The sequence below is a fragment of the Lasiosphaeria miniovina genome, assembly GCF_030549165.1.
Source record: "Lasiosphaeria miniovina strain SMH2392-1A chromosome Unknown B0T26scaffold_7, whole genome shotgun sequence".
Taxonomy (NCBI): Eukaryota; Fungi; Ascomycota; class Sordariomycetes; order Sordariales; family Lasiosphaeriaceae; genus Lasiosphaeria; species Lasiosphaeria miniovina.
This window is the reverse complement of record NW_026848226.1, coordinates 1,400,058-1,424,468: the sequence shown is the minus strand read 5'-3', so window position 1 is coordinate 1,424,468 and position 24,411 is coordinate 1,400,058. Positions and strand designations below refer to the sequence as shown.

The 24,411-nt window shown below is 53.4% G+C and overlaps 12 protein-coding genes across 12 annotated transcripts; 7 read left to right on the top strand and 5 right to left on the bottom strand.

Moving 5' to 3' along the window:
• Window positions 1-1,205: 1,205 nt before the first annotated feature.
• Window positions 1,206-3,378, top strand: B0T26DRAFT_755824 (major facilitator superfamily domain-containing protein; the record flags this gene model as incomplete). Its single annotated transcript, XM_060446013.1, has 5 exons — window positions 1,206-1,250; window positions 1,329-1,581; window positions 1,669-1,826; window positions 1,885-2,471; window positions 2,535-3,378. The coding sequence occupies 5 exons, from the start codon at window positions 1,206-1,208 to the stop codon at window positions 3,376-3,378; spliced, it is 1,887 nt and encodes a 628-aa protein (XP_060291400.1).
• A 2,379-nt stretch (window positions 3,379-5,757) lies between these two features.
• On the bottom strand, window positions 5,758-7,003 carry B0T26DRAFT_680008 (Alpha/Beta hydrolase protein; the record flags this gene model as incomplete). Its single annotated transcript, XM_060440434.1, has 5 exons — window positions 5,758-6,166; window positions 6,232-6,335; window positions 6,396-6,506; window positions 6,583-6,752; window positions 6,805-7,003. 5 exons carry the CDS (start codon window positions 7,001-7,003, stop codon window positions 5,758-5,760), a joined length of 993 nt encoding a protein of 330 aa, XP_060291399.1.
• Window positions 7,004-8,516: 1,513 nt separating this feature from the next.
• On the top strand, window positions 8,517-9,531 carry B0T26DRAFT_726142 (uncharacterized protein). The gene has a single exon (XM_060442809.1). The coding sequence runs from the start codon at window positions 8,625-8,627 to the stop codon at window positions 9,363-9,365; it is 741 nt and encodes a 246-aa protein (XP_060291398.1). The 5' UTR covers window positions 8,517-8,624; the 3' UTR covers window positions 9,366-9,531.
• Window positions 9,532-10,479: 948 nt separating this feature from the next.
• B0T26DRAFT_755821 (uncharacterized protein) lies at window positions 10,480-11,896 on the top strand (the record flags this gene model as incomplete). Its single annotated transcript, XM_060446012.1, has 3 exons — window positions 10,480-10,491; window positions 10,542-10,761; window positions 11,784-11,896. The coding sequence occupies 3 exons, from the start codon at window positions 10,480-10,482 to the stop codon at window positions 11,894-11,896; spliced, it is 345 nt and encodes a 114-aa protein (XP_060291397.1).
• A 609-nt stretch (window positions 11,897-12,505) lies between these two features.
• On the top strand, window positions 12,506-13,289 carry B0T26DRAFT_806111 (uncharacterized protein; the record flags this gene model as incomplete). Its single annotated transcript, XM_060447180.1, has 2 exons — window positions 12,506-12,946; window positions 13,096-13,289. The coding sequence occupies one exon, from the start codon at window positions 12,506-12,508 to the stop codon at window positions 12,854-12,856; it is 351 nt and encodes a 116-aa protein (XP_060291396.1). The 3' UTR covers window positions 12,857-12,946; window positions 13,096-13,289.
• A 485-nt stretch (window positions 13,290-13,774) lies between these two features.
• On the top strand, window positions 13,775-15,883 carry B0T26DRAFT_680004 (uncharacterized protein; the record flags this gene model as incomplete). Its single annotated transcript, XM_060440433.1, has 6 exons — window positions 13,775-14,106; window positions 14,253-14,495; window positions 14,641-14,674; window positions 14,786-14,889; window positions 15,068-15,562; window positions 15,652-15,883. 6 exons carry the CDS (start codon window positions 13,775-13,777, stop codon window positions 15,881-15,883), a joined length of 1,440 nt encoding a protein of 479 aa, XP_060291395.1.
• A 291-nt stretch (window positions 15,884-16,174) lies between these two features.
• Window positions 16,175-16,958, top strand: B0T26DRAFT_446956 (uncharacterized protein). Its single transcript, XM_060435080.1, has one exon. The coding sequence runs from the start codon at window positions 16,432-16,434 to the stop codon at window positions 16,834-16,836; it is 405 nt and encodes a 134-aa protein (XP_060291394.1). The 5' UTR covers window positions 16,175-16,431; the 3' UTR covers window positions 16,837-16,958.
• Window positions 16,860-17,722, bottom strand: B0T26DRAFT_755816 (putative short-chain dehydrogenase; the record flags this gene model as incomplete). Its single annotated transcript, XM_060446011.1, has 2 exons — window positions 16,860-17,050; window positions 17,104-17,722. 2 exons carry the CDS (start codon window positions 17,720-17,722, stop codon window positions 16,860-16,862), a joined length of 810 nt encoding a protein of 269 aa, XP_060291393.1.
• Window positions 17,723-19,123: 1,401 nt separating this feature from the next.
• On the bottom strand, window positions 19,124-19,805 carry B0T26DRAFT_656572 (uncharacterized protein; the record flags this gene model as incomplete). The annotated part of the gene is made up of 2 exons (XM_060438719.1): window positions 19,124-19,382; window positions 19,525-19,805. Coding segments are annotated over 2 exons (540 nt in total), but the record flags the coding sequence as incomplete, so codon positions are not given.
• A 389-nt stretch (window positions 19,806-20,194) lies between these two features.
• B0T26DRAFT_680002 (uncharacterized protein) lies at window positions 20,195-21,551 on the top strand (the record flags this gene model as incomplete). Its single annotated transcript, XM_060440432.1, has 4 exons — window positions 20,195-20,438; window positions 20,971-21,056; window positions 21,229-21,275; window positions 21,320-21,551. The coding sequence occupies 4 exons, from the start codon at window positions 20,195-20,197 to the stop codon at window positions 21,549-21,551; spliced, it is 609 nt and encodes a 202-aa protein (XP_060291391.1).
• A 321-nt stretch (window positions 21,552-21,872) lies between these two features.
• B0T26DRAFT_655927 (P-loop containing nucleoside triphosphate hydrolase protein) lies at window positions 21,873-22,247 on the bottom strand (the record flags this gene model as incomplete). Its single annotated transcript, XM_060438672.1, has 1 exon — window positions 21,873-22,247. A coding segment is annotated over one exon (375 nt), but the record flags the coding sequence as incomplete, so codon positions are not given.
• A 201-nt stretch (window positions 22,248-22,448) lies between these two features.
• Window positions 22,449-23,651, bottom strand: B0T26DRAFT_680001 (uncharacterized protein; the record flags this gene model as incomplete). The annotated part of the gene is made up of 3 exons (XM_060440431.1): window positions 22,449-22,612; window positions 22,674-23,238; window positions 23,487-23,651. The coding sequence occupies 3 exons, from the start codon at window positions 23,649-23,651 to the stop codon at window positions 22,449-22,451; spliced, it is 894 nt and encodes a 297-aa protein (XP_060291389.1).
• Between the last annotated feature and the right edge of the window lie 760 nt (window positions 23,652-24,411).

Genomic DNA, 24,411 nt, shown 5'->3' with positions numbered 1-24,411 from the left:
GCGGTCGGTTCCAGTGGCAGTAGCATGCTCGGCCTGGTACTCGGTCTTGAGAGTGTGGTATTTGGCTAAGAAATCGTTACACTCCTGGAGCTTGCGCGTGAATGTGCGATGCAACTCGGCAGGAAAGCGGCCGCCGTCGACAGCTGTGACATCGCCGAACAGGTTGGTAAGATAGCGGCACGTGTCGACGAGTTCCTGGACGCGGGCGGGTGCGCTCTCGTACTCGTGGGTGAAACTCGTGTAGATGTCTCTGCACTTCTTGATGACGGCGATGATATCGTTGATGCCAACTCCAGGAGGGTTCATGACGGAACCGTAAACTCTCGACACTCAAGCAAAAGAAGGTCAGTGTCTTGGAAGTGGATTTAGACTTGGGATTGGCAGAAGCATGGATTCCCGACAGGATGGTTTTGCCAGCGGCAACGTGGAATGAACTCGGGGCAGCTAAAGCCACGTGCAAGCACCATAGCATGCACTGACAAAGGCTCTGAGATGCTAAACCTGGGAGGCGTTCCGAGTTGTGGGTTTCTTGTGGGAGAACGGTGCGGGGAGCGACGGGAGCGGGGGGGGAGGTCAGTGCGGGGGCTTCTCGGCGGCGAAGGAGAGGCCGGTATTGCAGCACGTGTCGGCTGCCGCCTGGATGTGCAGGGACAAAACCTGGTAATGGGCAAGGGGTTTTGCAGAAGCGACACGCTTGGGGCCACGCATTACGGCTGAAGCCAGAAATTGCCCTCCACTACCTCTGTGACTGATCGGCACGTCTCCTGACTTCGGTAAGGCACCCCCCAAGCTCGGGTCGGGCTGCGTAGGTACGCACGACCGCCTTTGCTGGCTGATTCAAGAGGCAGGTGCGCCCACGCCCGCGCATCCCGCCTTCTCCCAGATCTAGCTGCGCCTTGTCACGAATTACGCAAAGGTCCCGGGAAGGGCTAGAATGGGCCTCCAGGGCTGCGCTAGTCGGTGTCGTGGCGGTATCACAGACTATCGATATGCGGTGAGTTGGGCTGTCCAAAGCGCAGCCTCGTCTCTCCTCGCTTACGGCAGCTGTAATTTGGCGAGCCATGCACTGAACCACCTCTTTATTTCGCGTGCTCTTTTCCCTTCGACGATTAAATTAAGTATGTTTTTTCTTCTCACTCTCGCAATTCTCAGGCAGCCGAATGGCATGTTCATCCGTCCTCGGTCAACGTCCTCAACCAGCAACCATGGGAGCAACAGTTTCCAGACCTGAGATTCCAGAGAGCCTGACGGTAAGCAGTTCCTAAATGTCGAGATTCATCAGTGTTATTTCGCAGAGATCTGACCTCTCGCTTCGCCCCTCCTCACAGACGCGACTGCAAAAAAGGCGTTTCATCCGCCGCGCCATCGATGCCCACGGCTTTCGATGGCTGGTGTATGCCGTTGCAGCGAGCGGTTTCCTAACTGATTCATGGAATTTGTTCGCCACCAACGCTATCCTGCCCTCGCTGGCATTTGTGTACTGGCCAGAAGAGACGAGCGGATGGCGCGAGTCCCTCATCAACTGCATGACCCTGGGCGGCTCAGCTGTTGGCCAGCTGTTGTTTGGTTACCTTGCCGACAGTATGCCTCTTTTCTTTTCAGATCTCTGAGCTGTATCACGATCTTGGCTCCGGTGCAATGATATGTCCTAACGCTATAGTCCTATAGAATACGGGCGGACCCGACTGTACGGTATTGAACTAGTCATCGTCTTGTTCACAACCATTGCTTTATCTGCATCCTCGACTGGCGTAAACGGCTCCATTGCTGTCTTGCCTTGGATTGCTTCAATGCGTTTCTTGATGGGTGTGGGCATTGGCGCCGAGGTAAGTCTCGTCGATCTACCTAAGCAGAACCTTTGCGCAAAATTAACACCATTTAAAGTATCCCCTGTCAGCTTCCATATGTACCGAGTGGGCTTCAACAAGTGCCAGGGCCAAGATGATGGTCGCTGTTTTTCTCATGCAGCCCCTTGGACAACTCATATCCCAGCTTGTGGCATATGGCGTCCTGCTAGGCTACAACAAGACATACAACCTCCAGTCCTGCCGTGCGCCCAGCGAGGGCGATTGTGGCAAGATTGTTGACATGATATGGCGCTGGGTGGCCGGTGTTGGTGCTATCCCCGCCCTAATCGCCATCATTTTCCGTTTCCAGATCAACGACCCGGGTCTCTATGACCTCGATGTGAAGGACGAGGGCACGCGGGCTGTGCAGAACACGATGACGCTTTATGGCTATCGCCGAATGTCAACACAGATACCGGACTCTGAGAACGATGGGGAGTCGATCGAAATGAGCGGCGATATCATGCATGACGGGCACCATATGAACGGCGCCGCTGTCCACCACGAACCAGAAGAGGAACTACCAGAGCAATTTTCGAGGAAGGACCTCAAAGATTACTTTATCACCCAGGGAAACTGGCGCAGTCTGGCTGGGACATCCATGTGCTGGCTTCTCCTAGACATGTAAGTGCTGGATGACGTGCCCATTCAAATTAGATCGGCATCTCCTGCTAACCAGAACAACAGAGCATTCTATGGTCTCGGCTTGAGCAACCCAGGTTCCCTCGCAAAACTCTGGGCCTACGTGCCAGAAGGCACGACTCTCACCGACGTTCCAAGCTGGAATCCCAACGCCGCGAAACCTCAGTCCAGCATTTTTGAAGCCCTGCGAGACAACGCAATCCAGAACCTCGTTACCGTGTGCGTGGGGTCCATGACCGGGTGCCTGCTACTACTCCTCATCATCGACTACATACCGCGCAAAGAGTTCCTGACATACTCCTTCGTCTGGATGGCGGTGCTCTTCTTCATCTGCGGCGGCTCCTTCTTCTCCGTCTTCCACAATGACTTCCACGCCGTCAGCATCGTACTCGTCGCACTGTGCTACTTTTCCTTCAACCTAGGCCCCAACACGCTCACGTTTGTCATCCCCGCCGAAATTTTCCCGACCCGGTACCGGGCTACATGCCATGGCATTGCGGCCGCGGCTGGGAAACTCGGCTCCGTCCTCGTCCAGTCGACTTTGCCTTCGTGGACCGTTAACGGCGTCCACGTGTCGGACCCGAATAGTAACGGCCTCGGCTGGGTGTTTATTACCTACGGTTTTGTCATGGCGCTGGGGGCTGTCTCCTCTTGGGCATGGATCCCGAGTCTGCAGGAGCACCATCGCGTCGGTGGAGGCGCTGATGCCCCGGCTACGGCGACGGTGTTGCGTACTAGGGGACCCCCGAGCTTGCGACTGCCGAGCAAGACGCTTGAAATTCTTGGGAAGGGTATTGTCCAGGCTAGAAATGATGGCGAGCTGATTGGTATGAGGGACAATTTCGTGCACTTGTGGAGCAGGTTGTGGAAGAAATCCCGGAGAGATTGACGACTGTGTTCGGCTTTCTTCAACGACGTGGTCATCTGCATTGAAGGCAAGGAGAAATTTTTTGGTTAGGTACTAAGGGAAGTAATACTAGACGAAAATTTGGGACTCAATCTCCTGCGGTCACTGTAACAACTTTACCGCTCTGAAATGTAAGGTAATCTCTTCCCCTTCAATTTGCGAGCCAACCAAGGGCGTCCTTGCCAAGCTGACGTCAGTTAAGTCCTGAGCGTCTCGTAGGGCCCAAAGTCCTCGAAGAGCGAAGTTAAACGTCTCCTTATACTTCTCGATAGCTTTGACATATCTTCCAGCTGCCTAGTAGTGCTTGTCCCGTTAACCGCCCGAAACTCCAATTACCATACGTCGATACTCTACGACTGCCACATTAACCTTTCAATACACACTTGCATTATGTGAATCCAACTTCTGGTATTGAGACCGTATATCCTCAACTGTGACACTTCTCTCCCTCCCATCATCTCCAAGTCGTCTCCTGCATACAAGCGCGCAAGCAGGGCTTCTGCGGCTTCTGCCACCACAGACCGCCTCATCCCGCCGTTCAGCAGATCGAGCGGCCAGTGGTGTCTTAGTTACCAAATCAGATGTGCCGGAACGAGCTCCCTGCCGGTCCACCGCCCAATCTCGTGCATCAATTTTCCACTGTCCAAAGTCGCAACTGCTCATCACACACATTCTCGCCAAAGGCGGACTTGTTCCCCTAACCCTAGCTACTTATGGGAGGGGCAGACGTGCGCACGGTATGCGGTATCTTGTGTGGTGCATATGACCCGGTATCCGTATTATGACCAGGACACTGTTCGGGTATGGGATGAAGTGCACATGACACTGCAGCGTGCAACCCCTCACCTAATGCCTTGAAAAGGATACTGGAGTAGATTGTTGATGAGACGTGCTGCATTTACCCTCGACCATCGTAGAAACGAATTGGGATCTTAGGGAGTAGGATGACGTGAGCCTTCCTCGACTGGCCGAGATTGACCACATTGGGGTAGCTGGACATGGAACGATAAGAAGGCTACCGGGTTTGATCAATCTGTACTGGGCTGCCTTCATAGGCCCGAACTAGCCATCCCTGCACAGAAGGGCTTGACAAGAAATGGGCGGCAAGGCGATGGCATGTGATACAGTCCCGTAGTGGGACCGCACCGTGTCAAGGAGATGCGTCCGGATCTTTCCGAATCATTGGCGAGCAGGACATCTATCTTAACCATTCCCCCCTTCGACGCTGCTCTAATGAATTGTGGTCAGCGAGCTAACATCGGAGGCTAGCAGCCAGTTATGTCACCCAAGGTTAGAGCCTGCATCCGGTCAAGTAGTGATTCTGTGCATCCGAGACACTAAGACCGAGCCCTTACGTACTGTATCGAGTTTCACGTTGGAGGGATATTCTGTCACTAGAACGGAGGTGGCTTGTGCGAGCAATTTCTGAACTCTTTGAACTCTATGAGCCGGTATCCAATCAGCTTGCATCTATCGAGATACACCGAGATGCGGCCTGCTGGGAGGCTTCTGAATGCTACTCTGGATAAGACAAAAGCTGTCGGTGGCTCGGAACAAAAGGTGATGTTGTGGATAGGAGCGGGGATTGCGGACCGTACCCAGGCCATGCAGCGGAGTCGGCTCAAGAATATAGAAACATACAGGCAGTTCTAGTCCTTGCTCCCGAGACAAGAAATTCAGATTGGATGACGGAAAGGTGTCGAGATACATTCGGCAGCGCTCGGACGGTCAATACAAGCTTCCCCCGTGGCGATCTTGTCTTCCACTCCAAACCGTACTACCCGGAGTGACTACATAACCTCAGTCGCCCTGGATGTCAACAAAGACGAACAGCACACAGTATTTATGAAGTGAATGGGAGGGGGTGGTAATAACCGGGACGCATGTGACCGAATCAGACGTCCTACGTTACTTCTGACATGCAGTTGAACAATCACGTCGGTATGGTGTTCGAGAAAATCTACTGGCGCGCGGAGCTGCTCAACTAAGATAACTCGGACAGGTGGCACTCATTCGCATACTTAGCTAGGATGGCCTGGCACAAAGAACTTGTTCGAGGGGCGACGCTGAAACCCGCGCTGGCTGCCCTACGTCATGTTTTGAATGGCGAGTAGCAGGCTAACGGCGGGGAGCTCGGCGTCTTGGACGCTGTGGGTGAAGATGCCGTTGTGGGTGCGGTCGATTACGCTGGACAGGGCAGAGACGGCGAAGGGGGCAGAGAGGTCCTCGCCGTTTGGGGAGGCGAAGGGTGGTCTCGAGCTGCATTGGTTCCAGGTTATGTTGGGGTGTGAATTGCGGATTTGACATCAGGGCGGTTGAGGCATGACGCGAGTGGGTTGTAGGGCACGGGGACGAGTTGGGTTAGTTGGTAGATGCTGAAGCCTGGGTCGGAGAGGGCGTAGTTTGAGAGGGCGAAGAAGTGCGTGTCGCAATGGCGAACGTCGAGCCAGATTCCGTCGGTGGTGCTGTGGGACGGGATGAGGGGTTCGGCAATCTGGAGCTTTCGGGGGGAGGGAAGGCTAGGTGCTTGGCAATGAAGGCATCGTAGCCACAGGCTTGGCTGGCATTGCGGAGGATTGCGAGTGTCTTGTCGGTGGAGGAGAAGATGGTGCGGAAGGTGTTGACCAGTGCGACCGCGGGGATTTGTTGATGAACGACCATGGGCGCGATGAAGGGGTTGTAGAGCAGCATGCCGCGCACGCCGAAGTAGCCTGGGGTGGAAGCGTTGGCGTCGAGGAAGTGCTTGGCGATGTAGGGTGCGAACATGCCGCTGTCTCGGAGGGCTAGTTGTTGCGATTTGTTCTGTGGGAGATGAAATAGAATCGTGGAACTCACGCGTGCGACTCTCCCGTCACGTACACCTCGTAGTGGTGCAGTCCAAATGTGTCGACAAAGTTCTTCCAGAAGCCCATGAACTGCTGCGCGAGGTCGTCCTCGTCCTTGATTGTGACGGTGCCAGTCGCGAACCCGGTGCCTATGGGCTAATCGATCCAGACGACATTGGTCGCGTGATGCCAGCTCCAGGGATTCTTAGCGGCCTCGACCATGCACTCGTGCCACTGAAAGGGGCAGTTCTCCTGCATGAACCCAGTCATGGAGGAGCATCCAGGCTATGGGAACAAAAAGTTTGCTTTTGCGTTAGACTATGAGGCATTTCCCGATTTGGGAAAACAAGGGAAGACTTACGCCGCCGTTCAGAAAGATCAGAATCTCCTTTGGGCGGTCTTTGTTAGTGGTTGGGAAGAACCAGAAGAACAAATTGCCGTCGCTGTCGCCACCAATGGGGAGCTGTCCGGCGTACGACTCTCCAATATCGAATTCGACTTCGGGTAGACCGGTGCCATTGACGGAGAGCTCTGTGGGAGGTCAGATGCGAACTGCAGGACTAGGAGTAATGGATTTGCTGACTCGTCGTGTTGGCATTCTCGAAAGGCGAAGGCGTATCTAGGACGGCCGCAGACTGAAAGGGCTGTAACTGGCTCTGCTGTTTGCCCTCCTTGTCTCTGCTTCGAAGGCGCCCGGGCAAATCGCGAAGGTTGCCGGAGTGGACCCCGTGTGCGAATCCAAAGCTGGCCGCCAAAGCCCAAACGGCGTTGGTGAACCGCATGCTTGCCCTGAAGAACGAAGAAGCCCGGCAGCCGGAGAGAACGTTCAGAAATGAGGTGAGGAACGAAAGAATGGAAAGAGGAGCAGGCCTCACTTGACAGCCAGGAGATTTGACCGTGGAGCTTGCAGCCTCGCAAGTGAATGTTCAGCGGTGCAGACAACCCTTCAATACTGCCACCGGCCCCCCTTCACTACGGCACCTGCTTGCGGCGTGGCAGGCCAACCACGCCAAGGCCTATTCAAATGACATTGGCTAACAATCTGAAGGACTGAAGAGCCAGTACGAAAGAAAGAATTGCAAATGGGCCTTGTTGATAGGTTGTTTCAAAGATGGTTTTAGGTTGGTAGAATAATTGCAAGAGGAAAAAAAGCTGCAGGCCCAGCTCCTCCCCAAATGCCCTTTTCAGCTAGGGGGTTGGCCACACCTTCCACTAATTCTCGCCAAAAGCCCGGGTTGCAGCCGCGACCTATAACAGCTACCTCGTAGGATATCCCAACACTTGCATGTCTAGAGTCGCTGGGTGACTCCGTGTCATGGTCAAAGTCCTGTCTATCGTAGGAGGCTTTCACAGGTCAATCCACTAGACTCTTCAAAAGGGAGACTGATGATACCTTTCGCATCCAGAATCGTCAATACCTAGGTCGACAAGCCAAGAAATCCCCTCACACGATGGCTCTAGCCTGCCAAATAGTCCTTTTATACCCAGCAGGTGCCTGCTACATTTGATCTTTGTAGACTTGGCGGAGTTTGGAGTTTGGAATCATCACGGCGTGTGTTGCTCTGCTGTGCTTGCGTGTCAGGGAAAAGCCGGGCCCTCATGCATATTCAGCTACGAGTATGAACTGTGCGCTCATGTGGGGATGCGACCGTCGACGAGCTCTCGTGTTTGTCATGCTGATGTGATTCGTGTTCAGTTGACCGGCAACGTTACGTTAGCCTCACAATCAAGCCTTACCGCCTGTCTTTTGCTATTTCTCGTCGCCTGCATGCATAGTTACACTCGGAATGGCGAGCGTCGCAAAAGTTCGTGTGATTACTGAGCCTTTGACGAGGCGAGAAATGGCACCATTAGCGTGGCAAATCGTGTCGTGCCTGCCCGTAGGACAAGCTGAATAAGTAGGTAGCTTAATAGGTCCCTCTTTCTTAGCATGGTAAAAATATCTTTGCATCTTTATCTATCGCTTTTTATCAACTCCACCACTGATGAAGTTTCGAGGCATGTTGACGGCGGAAACTTACATTGATGTGATCCATTATACCCACTTTTGGTGGCATAGTCCTCAAAGCAGCTTAGGAACTAAACGATGTCGGTCTGTCCTAGCGACTGCAGAAACCGCATCAACTCAGCCGCGATTAGGTGGTACCCGCTTATGATCGGCGCTCACGAGACTTCGGACCTCGTATTCATGATGATGACGGGTTTGGCCACCTAAACTCCAATATGGAGCTGATCCTTCTCGCTATTCCCGTTCAACTCCACATTTTCCTTCGATTTCCAAACTCTGGCAACAATCGCTGTCGATCAAGTATAAAGAGACGTACTTTTCCAGTCTTTGATCTCTCACAATATCATCACATCATCACCGGCCGCATCTTTAGCAAATACTCGTCATCAACCACGATGCAGACCATCCTAGCCCTCGGACTCGCGGCGCTGGCAGCAGCAGCTCCAGCCAAACGAGACACTCCACATTACCCTGCAACTTCGTTGTCCAAAGGCTTTCTCCTGATTGCCAACGTGACAGACCCAACCAAAGACCTGTCGCCCTCAGTCAATGGCTGGGTTGTCCAGACGGCGCACATTGGCCCACCGTTCAACGCAGCCGTGTTGCAGTCACCGGGAGCCTCGGCGCCCGGCCGCATCTTCTACGAGAACGGCACCGACGAGCGGGTGCGGTACGGCCAGAGCACCGTCATCACCGATGGCGCAACGCCGCCCTCGCCCTATGGCATCTTCACGCAAAGCCCGACTGAATTCGACACGCTCTACCCGACCGAGCACGATGTCTTCATCAACGGGGGGCCAGGAACGCCGGCGTCCATCACCCGGTTCCCCAACCCGTATGCCATCCTCCAGAACAATCTGGGCGTGGGCACTTTCGTGGCGTGCAACAACACGATCCCTTACTACGGGTACAAATTCATCACGATCAATTACGCCTACGCCACCTTCGAGGGTCCCGACGGCGGGTACCAGTACAACGCCAACATTCCCGAGGGATGCGCGCCCATTGCGCTGCTGCCGCAGTGCACGACGCTGAACGAGCTGCCGCCTGATGCGTATGCCAGCCACGAGTTTGCCGTGACGGAGCGCTGCTATGACGATGTTGCGGGTATCGACTGGAGCCAGTATGGGCCCTGACGACAGACTGGGGTAAGCTTGGCTCATGTCAAGCCGTTGCCAAGCCTACGCATGTCTTACTGGTTGTCGCTACGAGGTTTATCGCGTGTCTTCCTCTGTGATCAGTTGGAATTATAATAGCCAATAGAATATGTAATGTGTTGTCAAATAATACAGTTACTCCAAATAACGTCTCTGAAGGCCTTCATCAAGTCCAAGCACTGTTCAACCCTTGTAACTTTGCGCTGCTGGCGGGCTCGGGAGGCAGCCCTGATCTGCCAAGCTACTTAACAGGCATATTCTGACCGCACTTCTACCCAACAAACATCGCGTCGTAACACCCAACCCTGCAGGACGCGATAGACCCCATCGCCACACGTGTACAGAACGCCACAAAAGGAAGCTCAATTGGCATATTGGCAGGTGTAAGGGCCCGACCTTCCCCATTAGCCTAGGCTCCGTTAGGCTTCCAACCGATAGGAGGTAAAGTTAGGAAATCCTTCCCTTCCAAGGCATGGCTCTTTTGCAGCACAAGCAGATGGCACACTCGGATGACGCCAGATCAGCCGTGCTCACCGCTATGATGAATTTTAGGCGAGAGGTGAGTAAAATACCTACTTAGTCCTGCCCATCCCCCAGGTCCCGAGTCTCGCAAGGTGAGTCCCATTCATCCCCCGGAACCGGCTGACGAGGCATACACCACTATGGGTCATCTTCCCATCCGCCCTCCTCGGCGGCCTAGCAACCCTATGCCTCGCCAGAACCAGTAGCGCCCCCTCTACGCGCTTCTCCATCCAAGCCTGGCGCGACCAAGCCGCCGCACTAGAGCAACAATCAGCAACCCTCGCCGCCTGCCGTGTGACATCGACCCAGACGTCCTCAACCCAGACGTGGAGAGCTTGGCCGTATTAGTACTCCACTGAGTAAGTCCTTTCGCGACCCCTTCCCCCCCTAGATCTTTACACGGATATTAGATAACTGACAGTTGTAGATGGGGCTACCTGCAAACTGGTTCCGGCCTCCCGCCTACATAGCTACCTCATCTCTCGCTAGATCGACCTTGAATACACGTCCACCATCTGCTGTATGGCGTTTGGTGTCACCGCTCCGCCGAACACAACTGAAGTGAACCGCCATGGCGGGTTCTGTATCAGATTCCCGCGACTTGCTATCGTTGATGGATCTGACAACCCCTAGCGCGCCGCCACGCCGCACGCGCTTGGCCTGCCGGCTCGCAAGAGTACGACGAGCGAGCCGTTCTTGCTAGTTCGCGGCGGGGTGCATCACTGGGACGAAAATGGCGTGTTTGCAAATGAGACGGTGCTGGGGGTGCTGCCGCCGCGTGAGGTGGAGAGGGTGCAGGGCGAGGAGAGGAGATTTGTTAGGGCGTGGATGGACGAGTGGCAGAAGAAGAAGGGTGTGTGATGGTTGATGAGGAGTTGTGTTGGATGATGTTGGGTTGCTAACAATTTCGTGGGTATATTTCGAGCCGATGGAGGTGCGGAAGGGTGTGAGAGAGGGGGACGGGAGTGTGAGCGCCGGGATATGTGAAGGAAAAGATGCTTTAGGGGCATTGAAAGAGCTGCTTGCTAGATGTCTGATGTTTAGAACTAGAACGAAGGTTCTCATGGGCTAATAGTAGACTAATTAAGTAGTTACTCTACTACTCTTAAATAAAATAATAGAACTTTATACTCTCTTACTCTCGGGTAGAGCAATAGAGCTTTATACTCTACTTTGGCTCTAGGTTGTCATGCTAAGGTACAGGGTTGTTATTGCTTAGCAAACCGAGGATAATGGAAAAAGAAGATGAACACAGCAGTATAGAACCATTACTCGCCCGTGGGCTGTTGAATATCAAACCACACACACACACGCACGCACACACACACACGCACACACACGCACACACACACACGCACACACACACACACATTACCATAATCATTTAATACTTAACAAGTAACTATGTCCATACTAATACCAAACCGACATTCCATACAGCATCCTATTCTAGCCTTCTAGACATTAGTCATCTTCCTTAGTTCGCCGGCTAATAGGAACCGCTCTAGGGACAAAGGCTGGAGCGACGAGAAAATGTCAAAAAGAGAGGGGTAAGAGGACAAAGTTTTCTGAATCGACTATATAGGAGAATTTAGGTAAGAAAATCGATAATCTCTAATTTCTTATTCATCCGTTGCGTACTAAAGTCGCAACTGCGACGTTACTCCTGTTGTAGTCCGGAAAAGGCATTGCTTCTCCGCGAGGCCGGGCTCTTGCATCCAGCAGACCCTGTCGATTGCGCCGGTCGGTCCACCTCAGTTCCCCTCGCCGGCCATAAACTTTAGCTTGAATATGTCCGGGCCGGCAAGATTAAACCTAGCACGCCGGGCTTGCTCGTTGAGGGATTGGAGCCAGCTAAATGTGTCGTGCTCGTAGTGCGCAAGCGGCCACGCTTGGGACTCCAAGCCCTGGAAAAGCACTTCCAGCTCGCCCCTGACATCGCGTCGCCTGCGGACCTGGAGCTTGAAAGACCGCCGAGCCCGACGTAATCGCCAACGTACTCGTCGAGTGACGGCCGCGGCTGTGTGCCCGGCGTGCGGGCTTCGTCGAGGGCTTTTGCGTTGTCGACCTCACGGCGCGCATGGTTCGTCGCCGCTTCGATGGCGAGATGGGTCCGGTTGCGTTAGGCCTCGTTGATGATGGTCATCACGAGTCTGCTCTGCGATTAACGTATATTATAAGCGAGTGCCGCATACAAGCGAGCGCCGCACTTTCTACCAACCCACTACAATAATCCTTAATTACCCGACCATAACACTAAGAAACTATAATAACTAAACCAGAAACCGATGAATCAGATGATTCTGCAGCCTCGGTGCTGGAAGAGGTGACGGTAACGGTGAACGCCTTGGCGGGCATGCAACGTGCATAAGTGCTACCCAGGGTGGGCGAAATATTTTCAATACAGGGATCAATCCATATCGCTTATCGGCCTCATCGATCGATTATCGATCAATATTGATTCAATACTGCTGACTCATCAAAATACTGCTTAGTCATCCACAATATTGACCTCGTCAGCAAATCCCGCCTCCGTTGTAAGGCCTGACCTGATCCAATGTTTCAAACATTCAAGCATCTCGATAGGTGGCGTTGCTATGACGCTGCTGCTAGCTGCCGATAGCAAGGACGACGGTCGAGTAAGCAACCACCACCGCGACTACGACTACAGCTACAGCTACAATCACTACAGCCCGCCGCGGCCAGCATCCACCCGCGGCAACAACAACAACAACAACAACAACAACAACAACACGTGGCGATCACGGCTGGCGGGCGCGAGCAAGGTGGGCTACCTATGCTGGGTGCTCGTGACGCTGGATTACATGTTCGCGCGCGCCGTCAGCACGTTCGCGTTCCTGGCGGCATACTACCGGCTCGTCGTCGCCGGCGGCGCGGCCGAGCGCGTCGCAGACCCGCCGAGCCCACTGACAGTGACGCGGACATGATACCCCGAGAACGAGAACGGGAACGGCGAGGGTTCAAGAACAGCGTTCAAAATGCATTGCAGATAAACATTGCTATGAATCAGCTGCGGGGTAGGTGATTACTTTGGTGCCTTCTTCTTTAGAGATCTTTTGTTTTATCATGCCTTGCTACTCAAGAAATGGGGGTTCTGCAAAATGTAACGATGTATGACTAGATTCTCTCTTGAGTGGGTTCATGACCTGGTTCTAACTATTAATAGTTGAGGTTGAATAGAATTACGAATTGGATCTCCTAACTTCCGTCGCTTCAGCTCTTTGTAAGCCGCCACTGAACTTGAACCTTTGCTCGTGTCCGCCTTAGTTAGATAGAGTGAAAAGTTCCCGTGTGATAATCTAATGCCTATATGTTAATGGGAGACTTCCCAGACTTGAGAGGCCCTGCTGACTCACGGCTCGCTCTGAAGTTTTCTCCCTGAGGGAGGTAATCGTAATTAGGATCCATGATATAGAATCTTAGAGGCTTTTTACTATTCTCAAAATACCTCTAGAAGGCGTTTTAAGCCAGTATATTTACTATTGTCTTTCTCTCTGTGTATTTACCTTGGTACCACGCTAACAAGCCTTGGGGGCCGGAGTGTAGAGAGCATTTGTTAGGCGGCTGTGCGCTCAAGCCAGCCACCATGGATCGCACTCAGCCAACCACCCCCGGCAGGCAACAAGGTCATGCGGGCAGGTAGCTGCCTGAGTTGCTTGGGCCTCATTTCTGTGCGGGGAATGAGGCTGCCGCGAGTTTTCACTTTACACCTCTTGACTGTTCCACTACGCTTGGCCACGATCTGTCTGTCAATCGATTCCCGCGCTCTGGTCACACCTTTCTGTTGAACTTCTATGTCTACCTAATTACCGTTTTTCTTCCTCTCTCATCACCAAATCGACGTCATGGATCCCATCTCCACCTTTTCCCTGGCCGTCAACGTCCTCACCTTGGTTGACATGGCCGTCAGGACAGGGAAGACACTCAGCGAGTTGTACAAGTCGACTTCGGGCTTTACCAGAGTATCTCAAGAGCTCATCCAGGCCACCGACCAATTCGAGAAGGCGCTCGCTGGTCTCAATTCCGTAAACCCCCAGCCTGCCACTGCGCAGATCTCGGGAACCGACGAAGCAACGGCCGCTAAGCAATGCAGAGACACGATTCAAGCACTGAAAACTCTTATCGATCAAAGCAGGGCCGCCAAACAGTCTTCAGTCCGTACCGCCATGAAGAGCTTGTATGTGTCTACCAAACACAAGTCAAAGCTCGAGGAGTTGCAGGCTACCTCGAATCGGCAACGTCACAGCTGAAGACTTCATTGGCAATCGCAACGAGGACCGACGTGGCACGAATAGCGCAGCTCCTGGACGTCTCAAACACAAGCCAGCAACACCTGGCCATCAAACTGAACGCGATCAGCGACGAGTTCCCCAAGCTTGACGAGAGCCTGAAATTGATCGAAACGATTAAAGAAGCAATTGTCCTGGCCGAAGATTCCTTGAAGGCGATGAATTACGCTGCAATCCTCGCAGCGCTACGCCCAGCTACCGTCGATAAACGATCAATGATCCAGATGCCGATACCTTTTCCTGGATCCTTGGCGACGGCAAGACGGAGAATCATTCTGTTATAGACTCCGAGTCTTTATTCGCTAACCCAGCGTTGCTCTGGACCAAAATCCGGGAGGAGAGGGAGTGTGCACTTAGGTCCGAGCTCTCGTTGGAGTTTATGGAATGGCTGAATTTAGGCTCTGGTGTGTTTCACATTGTAGGAAAGCCGGGGTCGGGAAAATCGACTTTAATGAAGTACTTGGCCGCGCACGACACATCTCGATCCCTCTTGACGCGATGGTCGAGCATTGATGGGAAGCAGCTCATTTTTCTTGCTTCTTCTTCTGGAAACTGGGAACCGATGAGCAAAAGACGATGCGCGGTCTGGTCAGGGGGATCCTCTACGACGTCCTGAGGGGAAACCCCGAGGTAGCACATGTTGTTTTTCCGGAGCACTGGGCCCCAAACCGGTATGCCTCGCCACTTCCGGCTCAAATTCCAGGACTCAGCATTTCCGACAGCCAAGTCAAGGCTGCCTTTGATAGGCTCTGAGCAGTGCGGAGAGACTCGCCCGCTTCAAGATCTGCCTTTTCATCCACGGACTTGACGAGTTTGACGAGCCGGCAGAATCTCTCTGGGGGTCTCCAGTAAACTGCACAACTGGGCCAAGTGCGACAATGTTAAGCTCTGCGTCTCGAGTCGCGAAGAGCCACCGATAATGAAAGCGTTCCTTTCAGCCCGTCGCGTCACTCTCCATACATTGACCCGTCCAGATGTCATGGCGCTCGTCCGTAACAGACTCGAATTGAACCCGCATTTCCAAACCCTTGCGCAGTCAGATCCCACTGGCATATCAAGCTCGACGTTCCAGTCGTTGATAGTCCACAATGCCGAAGGTGTCTATATGTGGTTTGTTCTCCTGCTAAAGCTAGTGGAAGAGGAACTCGCGATTGGATCGTCGTTCCCAGCGCTCCAGCGCCTTGTCGAGACAACACCACAGGACCTAGACCAGTTCTTTGCCAGAATCCTGGAGAGCGTTCCCAAACACCATTCCAGGGGAGCTTATCTTGTCTTTGCCATGATGCTGGTGGTCCGCCAAGACTACTACGACGTTTTGAATTTCCCCTTCCGTCCGCCGCGGATGTACGAAATCTTCGCGCCGTCGACATTCGGCCTCTTTTGACTAAAATCGTGAGACGCTGGAGGTGCTTGCTTCTGGATAACGGCGTTAGTGTTGATTCGCTCGACGAGAAACGGCACAGTCGAGGTGTGGACTACATCCTAATCGACTCTCGCAAGGTCTACGCACTCTTGTGCACGGCGTTTGCGGAGGAGCTCAATTCGAGCGTCTCGTCGTCGATGCCACTCCTCCGTGCCCTCGTAACCCGCGGCGCCGACTTGTATCTGCCGCTGAATGACGACGAGACGATGATCCATTTCCTCTTTCAGTTTCCACAAGCATGAAGTTATCGATACACTGTTGCAAGAGCCGTGCATCGAAAAAATTGACTTTGATCGTCGTGATCAGCACAGGAGGACGGTGTTGATAGCTGCCTGCAACTTTCACGATGCCATCCGCGGCTATTCGCACCGGCATTGGGTTGCCAAGGTGCCAGGGCCGGCGCTTCGGATCCTCGACTCAGGGCGGGGAGCCGATACCACGTTGGTCAATGAGGAGGGAAAGACGGCACTCCATCATCTGTTGGACAACCCCGGCACGCCCGATGAGGTCCGTCGGGATTTTAACAACCATCCAGCAATTGCGCCCACGTTAATGATGAAGGACAACACACGCCATTCCGCTACGCTTTACGAAGCCTGCGACCGGAAATTTGTGAGCTTCTGCTTTCCAAGAGCGCCAACCTCCTTGAACCTGGTCGACGAATGGCTTTATGGCTCTACACTATATCACGACGCAATAGCATGTAACCGAGCGGACGCCTCGAAAATCCGGAACGATTGTCGGTTGACCTGTCGGAGGAGTATTTTGACAATGTGTGGCCTTTTGGAAGATGTTTCTACTCGAAGGCGGCTCCATCAACGCAGCGGACAGTGGCGGAAACACGCCGCTGCACTTCTTCTTGTTGGCGCCGGAAAAGAGTCAAACGCAAAAATCGACGGCGAACCGCTGCCATCTCGCCTACTACGACGTGCCGTTCCTGGCCGATAGTGGCGTCAATGTTTTTGCGGTGAACAAGGAGGGCGAGACGGCGCTGCACTTGGTTGCGAGGCGGGGGCCGTCGTATCGCGCGGCTTCGGGTCACGACGAAGGGCTGTTTAGGGCGCTGATGGCCAAAGGGGATAAGAGATGGAGAAGTGCATCGGATGTTGCGAGTGCCTGTAGCAAGAAAGATATTATGACCATTTTGGGAAGCGGTGAGTTATTGGAGCGTGTCTTGACTATCTCTTTTGGATAAGGAACTCTTTAGGAAAACCCAGTCTAGATCCACTCCTCATTCCCATGGTGGCTGATCATCAGTCCGGACTGCTCGGTGGTCAGATTCTCAATGACGTTCAGGACCATCTTGATGCTTTCTTCCGGCTGGATCTGCCCCTTGAGGTTCGGCCAGATCTTCTGGAAGCTCTGAAGAACGTATGCCTCAACACCTAGAATTTCGGCCGGTTTCGGTGCTATAGTCGGTTAGTCAAGGCGCACTAAAATCAACAAACAGAGGTCAACTCACTCGGCCCCGCGTAGGTGTCAACCCACCCGGGCGAAAGCGCAACAACCTTGATGCCCTTGGGCTCCAGCTCGGCGGCATACTTGGCGACAAGGATATTCACCGCACCCTTGGCAACCGCGTAGTCCACCGCGGCAGTAACGCCAGTGCCCTTGATCACACGCGCGTCGGCGATGCCGGTGGAGATGTGGATGATCTTTTTTTCCTTCCCGCTCTCGATCATCGGGAGAAAGGCGTTGGTCGTCCAGATGGCGCCGTAAAGGGATGACTCGTACGCTGCTTTGAAGAAGTCGCGCGTGGCCGCCACGTCGAGCGGGATCTGCGAGGGCGGCACTGCCCCCGCGGCCGGGTTGGTGGAGACGGCGTTGTTGATAAGCACGTCGAGGATGCCGTTGGTTTCTTTGGAGATCTCGGCTGCCGCGGAGACGAGAGACTGCGGGTCGGTGATGTCGGCCTTGACGATGTGGACGTTGGGGCGTTGCTTCGCAAGTGTTTGGAGGTTGGTTGCCGAGTCGGGGTTGCGGACGATGGCGAAGACGGTGTTGTTGGCGTTTTGGGAGAGCTGCTTTACGAACTCGAGACCCAGGCCCCGCGAGGTGCCGGTGACGGCGTAGGAAGGCATGGTTGTCGTTTGAAGGTTTAGGAGAGAGATAGTAATGGGAGGCTGTGTAGAAGATGATAAGCTACCGTGAGTTGTCTAGGATTTATTTCTTGACTTCAGGGGATTGAAACTTCATTTATACGCTCGATGATCATAGAACTTGTGAACAGACGTGACGTGGTGCTGACAAAATGGGAAGATCGCTTTGAAACCTTCGGCATATACAGAAAGTCGTGGCCACGAAGGCGCGATGGGGATGAATCAGTGCCTCCTTTATTTACTGGCGCTTCCGCGCAGCTGATGGACCGAGAGAGAAGGTGCCGGAAGTGTGCCATTTGTCAGCGCCAAAGCACTCGTAAGAGCCCATCCCGCCCCACCCCATCGGCCGGTCCGTTTCCCGCTCCCGTTACCATTCCCATTCCAACCCTCCCGAACGTCGGCCCAATGGACCCAAATCCCGCTCTCTCCTCGCTCAAGCGACGCGCTTGCGTTGCCTGCACCAAGCAAGGCAAAGTGCTCGCCACATGCCACGTCACATCTCATCTGCGACCGATACCACCGCCTAGGGAAGCACTGCGTCTTCCTCCATCTTCCCGAGCGCCGACGACGCCCGCAAAGTGCACGGGTAGAGTGCCCGACTGGTCAAGCCAGCAATGTTCAGGCCCTGGAAAATAAACTCGATTCTCTTTCCGCTGAAATCGCTGTCCTAGAGCAGCAAAGCAACACGTTCGGCTCAACATCGCAATCAAGCTCCCCTGCCGCAGTAGAAAGCGTTGCAAACAGCCGAGTTTTGTCCACCGGGTCCGGGTCGAGTCTTCGACACCCGCTCAACCATGGCCACGCCGACATTATCGACCGAGGCTGGGTCACCATGGACGAAGCAGAATACCTGATCACCGCCTTCAAACAAAACTTCATCCCGCGTTTCCCCTTAGTCACGCTAGGCCCGAGCGAGACGGCCGTGCACCCGCGGAAACACGCGCCGTTCCTCTTCCCTCTGCATCGTCGCCGGCCCACTCTACACCAACCCGCCTCTGCAGCAGAAGCTGGGGGAGGAGATCCGTCGGCAGCTGAGTTTGTGGCTGCTGTTTAACGCGGAGAGGTTAAGCCCAGGGCCTCTTTAAGTTCCTGAATGACATATTAATTTTCTGAAATAATAAATAGCAATGAGGCGACTGTGTTTGGGCAAAGTCTTTTAAATAATTCTTCCTGGAACCTAATAATTTTCAAATCAGGCGTAACAATGCCGCAATTGAGCGTTTAAATGCATGGGGAATTCCTGCGTGATAGGCGTTGGTCTATCTTCTCTTGCCATCAGAAAAGCTAGACTCCAGAACCACCTAACCAATTAACCAGGTAGGTAGCTAGCAGCGAGCCCGAGTAGAAAGGTTCGAGCTGCTATTCGAGTATCCAACTTTAAAATCATATAGTCTGGTCAGGCTCTAGATCCGGGCGATTGGCTAGAGATGTTTTTGGCACGAGGCCGCGAGTATCGTCGACGTCTTGCTCAAGAAGGTGGGTAGGAATGACGGCAGGGTTTCCACCAAATAGGACGTCCATATCTTCAAGTCGACGCCCGTTTGTTTCGGGGTACAGAAGGTAGATGATTGGCACGCATATCAGGTTTATGGCCATAAAGAAGAAATAGATTTTGGAGCCGATGTTGGCAATGCCAACGGGCCTTCGCAGTGTGGTTAGCTCCCGTTCCACGATTTCAACGCAGCACCACAGAGAACTACTGGATCTGTATGATTTGGAACCCACGCCTGAATTTATGCTGGAAAGGGGCGGAAGTCAAACGTATGAGACAATTGGACACTTACCAAATTTGTGCAACCATAATGGAGCCGATGGCGCCGGCTGAGGCAGCAAAGCTGAGCCCACGAGCACGGACGGCCGTGGGAAAGATATGAATCGCTTGGTTAGTCGGAGTTCCAATCGTCAGTTGTACGCGTGCTGCTCTGACCTCAGATCCATAGACCCAGGCTGCCGGGCCAAAACCTATGCTGTACCCAAGCGAGTAGACGAAAACGAAGACAATACAGGTGTAATCAGAGGCCCTGTTCACGTTATTTGGGTGGAATAGAGGAAGGGCGCCATTGATCTAATACGTCAAACGTACGAGCGTCAGCAGATTTCTGTGGACGACGAGGAGGGGGGCTTATAATATAGCAATCAAGCTCTCCTTACCAGAACGTACGTGAACCGTCGAAAGGAACTTATACAGCTTACAGTCCAGGATAAGTGACAGAAGTACTTCAAAGAGGTGGATAGACGAAGTGCCCTTGGGCAATCAACTAACGATTTATCCACGCTAACGCCAACGGTAAAGCTACATAAGCCGCCAACTCGGACCGCGGCTGCCGATAAGGTCGCTGTGTATATTGGCCGCTTCCTTCGCGAGAAAGATCTGGGAGGATACCGGCGAGCCCGGGTCTTTCACAGCTACTTCTTGCGTACCTGGGAAACCGGGGCGCTGAGGTGGAGACCATCATGAGCTCGTTGGGAGATAATAAGACGCAGGACGTCGCCAAACAGACCGAGCGCTGGCAATGCCTATTCTGTCTAAAATCTTTTACCTTCCGCGGCGGCTTGACAAGGCACAACGAGAACGACCATTTCAGTAAAGGTACCTTCGACCGTCCCTTTCCGTGTGGCGAGTGCGGCCGTCAAGGAAAGACGCACGTCGTGGATGGGGCAGAGCAGTGGAGCAACCATGTGGAGACGTGCCACGGTCGTAAGTACACGCCGATGCCGCCACGGCACAAGAAGGAGGTCAGACCAGCCGAGCGAAAGTCCGCTAAAGAAAGGTCCGCGCGTTGCTTCTTCTGTGAAAACATCTTCTTTGAATGAAGCAGCCACTCGCGACACCTCAACAAAGATCATGGGAGTATTTTTCAGGAGCCCTTCGCATGCTTCGAATGTGGGAGACAAAGACGAAAGGCTATAATCGAGAGCCGGGCAGCTTAGATAGACCATGCCGCGGATGTACATAAACGCGATGGACAGACGATGGCCGAGATTCCCGAGCAGGCGGGAGTTCTGGGGAAGAGGAAGAGGGGGGTGGAGAAAGGAAGGCTCGCTAGCGCGGCGTCAGAGCAACAAGCAGACCAGGACCGGCAAATGCATTTGGGCATCGCTCCAATAGTGATAGATCCTCGGCTGTTAGGTGCTTAGTAGTAGGGAGTTAGAAGAGACTGTATTGTTGAACTACTTGATCTCTCCGTCATACGTACATTGTCTGCCTTCAGCGTGAATGCGAATAGCAGACCGACGAAATCTCAGAGACCCGTATCGAGAATCCATCCTCCTTTCACTACCCCTGAGAGATGAAGGGCTGAGCCGGGTAGGCGGGGTAAGTAGGGTAAAGGGGGCCACTATCCGTACTCAGTATGTCTTATTTATCGGCGCAGGGAGATTTCTCCCTATCACTAGATATCCTCACCGGGATACAAAACTAAAACACCGAGGTCTACTCTTTGGTAGCCTAGAGTTCGTAAAATAAGGTGGGCAGCCAAGGTGGGCAGCCAAGGTGGCCCATCTCCGAGATCCCTAACCACGGGGCGCAGGCAAGGTGGGCGGGTAAGGTGGACTGTCATATTTGACGCGGCGATACAGGATCGGGTTACGCATTTCGTACCTCGCTACGCTATTTCTCGTCACGCCTAAGCGGTATATAGCTCTCACGGTCGTCGGCGAGGATTCGAGCCGCCTCGGCAACTGGCACCGCCAACGTTGCGGCGAGAGCTTCAGCCTCACGGAGAGCGGCCTGCTCGTCGGCCTGGAGCGGTGGTTCGGTAGGATTGTGGCCATGGCCACGGCGCTTCTTAGGCACCTTGACGCGGCGTAACAGGCTTGCCGTCTGGCCAGGTAAAGAGGGTTCCATGCGGCCCTGCACGCGGCGTACTGCACCATGCCCTCCACTCGCGCTGCTTCGAAGCGTAGCTCCTCGTCGTATTTGCCAGCTGCTCGTCCTTCTTCGCTTGCAGGCCGGCTCTCCGCGCCTCCTGAGCGCGGCCTTATTTGTCCGCCTTATCTACCCACCTTGTCTGCCCGTCTTTTCTGCCTACCTTGTTTGCCTACCTTGTTTATCTACCTTGTTTGCCCGCCTTGTTTGCCCGTCTTGTCTGCCTACCTTGTTTGCCTACCTTTTAGACGTTGCGTTGTTAAACTAGACCTTTCGATCGATTCGTTCGGGTCTGACCAGCGCATCGTTGAGTCCATCAGGTATATTGGTAGTCATAATAAGGATATGGCCTTCGTGCGAGGATGGGCCGTCAATGGCGGTAAGGAGGCCCGGGAGTGAAACGCCTGGTTTGTCACCGATAACGTCGATATCGTCAAACACAATGAGACACCGCGACGGCGACCTCCTAATGAGCTTACCGAGTTTCTCGTCGGTGAGGCCCGAATCCTTGAGGTTATAGGTATATATTGGGAGATAGAATTGTGAAGCAATGGCGACTGCAAATGATGTCTTTCCGGTCCCAGGCGGGCCGTGGAATAGGTAACCTCTGCGATAAGGTATGCCTCTATCAGAATACCAGACTTACCTTTTGAAGAATTCATTGATATCGTTCACAATCTCGTCTTTGCAGTCAAACCCTCCCCCCTTCTCCTTCCACATCTCAAAATGCAGGGGTTTTGACCATGCTGCGTCCGAGTGTAGTGCTAGTAGGGGACGTTTTGACAGCTACTCTATAGCTCTCATGATGTCTCGCTCTTGGCTGTCACACATTCTTTCCAACTACTTCCGGCGATAGTGGAAGTATTCTAGCACAAACTCGCGTATTGGTACAGTCTCGCGGAGCTTCTTGGCCGCTTTGCCTCCATCCAGGTCTGCGGCCACCAGTGACACCCGTGCAATCGTTTTATGGAAAGAAGGCGGGACGGTCTGTAGTGTTTCTCTGCCTAGAAGGGGATACAGTAGAGGCAGGGGTAACCGCCCGTCAGAATAGAAGCTGGAAGGAACCTTTAGTCTCTGAAATTCGCGTCTTTGCGGAACACTTGCTTGGATTATCGCAGGGGAAGATGACGCAGAGCAGCATCAAAAGGAGAGTGTCCCATCCTTGCCGCTGCGATATTAAGCGCTCATCTGCCGCCCAAGCCCATTGGTGGCTATCCCGGGTGATTTCCCCGACCCTCTGAAGAGAGTCAAGAAGTTGGGACTCTTCGCCGAAGAGCAACTCGGGGAGCTGAAGTTGAGCGTCCTTCAAACGTCGTACGCGCTCGAACACTACTCGTGGTATTGGCTCGCGCACACCACTGAAAAAATCAGCCAGATAACCCATTTGGCCAATTTGAGCGGCGCAATCATAATCGTTGATTCGTTGTTGTTGTTGAGCGATGCTGGCGGAGATATCGCCCTGGAGAGGCCACCGAGTACAATCCGGCGACTCAGCACCCTTCCGAGCGGTGCTACTTAAAAAGCTGGTATTGCATGCCGGTGTCGCGACGCCTCTCTCTTGTGAAGAGGCCTTCTCGTTAGATCCTGAGGTAGCTTGGTAGTCCTCAAGCAAGTGAGATGCGTACTTGCACTCGAGAGTGAGTAGTTCAAGTTCAGCTCTCGGCAAAGTCTTTAGCGCTGGGTTCGTCCACTCTACAAGCCTGGAATTTGCTTCTAGGAAGACGGAACGCTGCGGCCTGTCCAAGTCCGATTTCCCCCATTCGCTTTGGACTTTTTCGGTAAGGAATTTGGACGAAAGAGCCAGCTGATTCTCTACAAGCCATTGAAGTAGGTCCGTAGTTGTGCAAGCCGCAACTTCTCCAGTTGCTTCCCCTTTACCGCCGATATCACGAGCAAGGCGGGCCCGGGACCGGCGACCTTGGAGATTAAACGTTCGTAGGCGCTTTCTGGCTTAGGTGGCTTAGAGACATTCTCTCGATTGAGCCAAAGGCCATCGAGACTTGACTTGATACTCGACTGTAAAGTCCGTAGCCGTTCAGCCATCTTCGTATCGTTGGTTGCGGTTCGGAAGTGTGTGCGTCTTGTATTCGTACTAACTAATGGCAGGTATGTACTTTTGGGGAAAAATTCCAAAACGTACGTCATTGCGGCCCAAATTCCGGCACAGTACGTACCTTTGGATTTTTGCCCCAAATTTACGTACCAACCATCCTTGCGGCTGACGATTTGGCCCCCAATTGCTCCAAGACCTTGCTGGTTTAGGGACGCTCCACCAATTCGACGACATCCCTCTCTGCTGTCCATGTTCATTCCGAAATGTCACATCCCCCCCACTTCGCTAAACTAGCACGATGCACAACCACAACGCTTCGACTCTCAGTTCTGGACGACGAACAAGCCCCCCGCGGATGCAGATGGGATAGAGGTTATAGTAACACGGCGATCAGAGAGTATGTGCTGCTGACCACACCAGGCAGGTATACATTACCAGAATAGCAGAGGTACTCCCGGATCGATATATATTTGAGGCCTACTTCCTCCCGAGTTCAATCACCATTTCATGCTATCTCAATCACTTGCTCATAGACAGCGTCCTCACTGATAGCCTCCCTCCCATGGACGACCTCTCTTATACACAACGTCTCTTATAGATAACCTACCTCATATAACCACCTCGGAGTACTAGTTATTCGCAATTATGCAAGACGGCGATAAACAGGATGTCTACCCTCCTAAAGACGACCCTCCCAAAGATAGCACTCCTCCGCCTCCTCCTCAGGGAGGTGACCAGGCCTCCGATTTG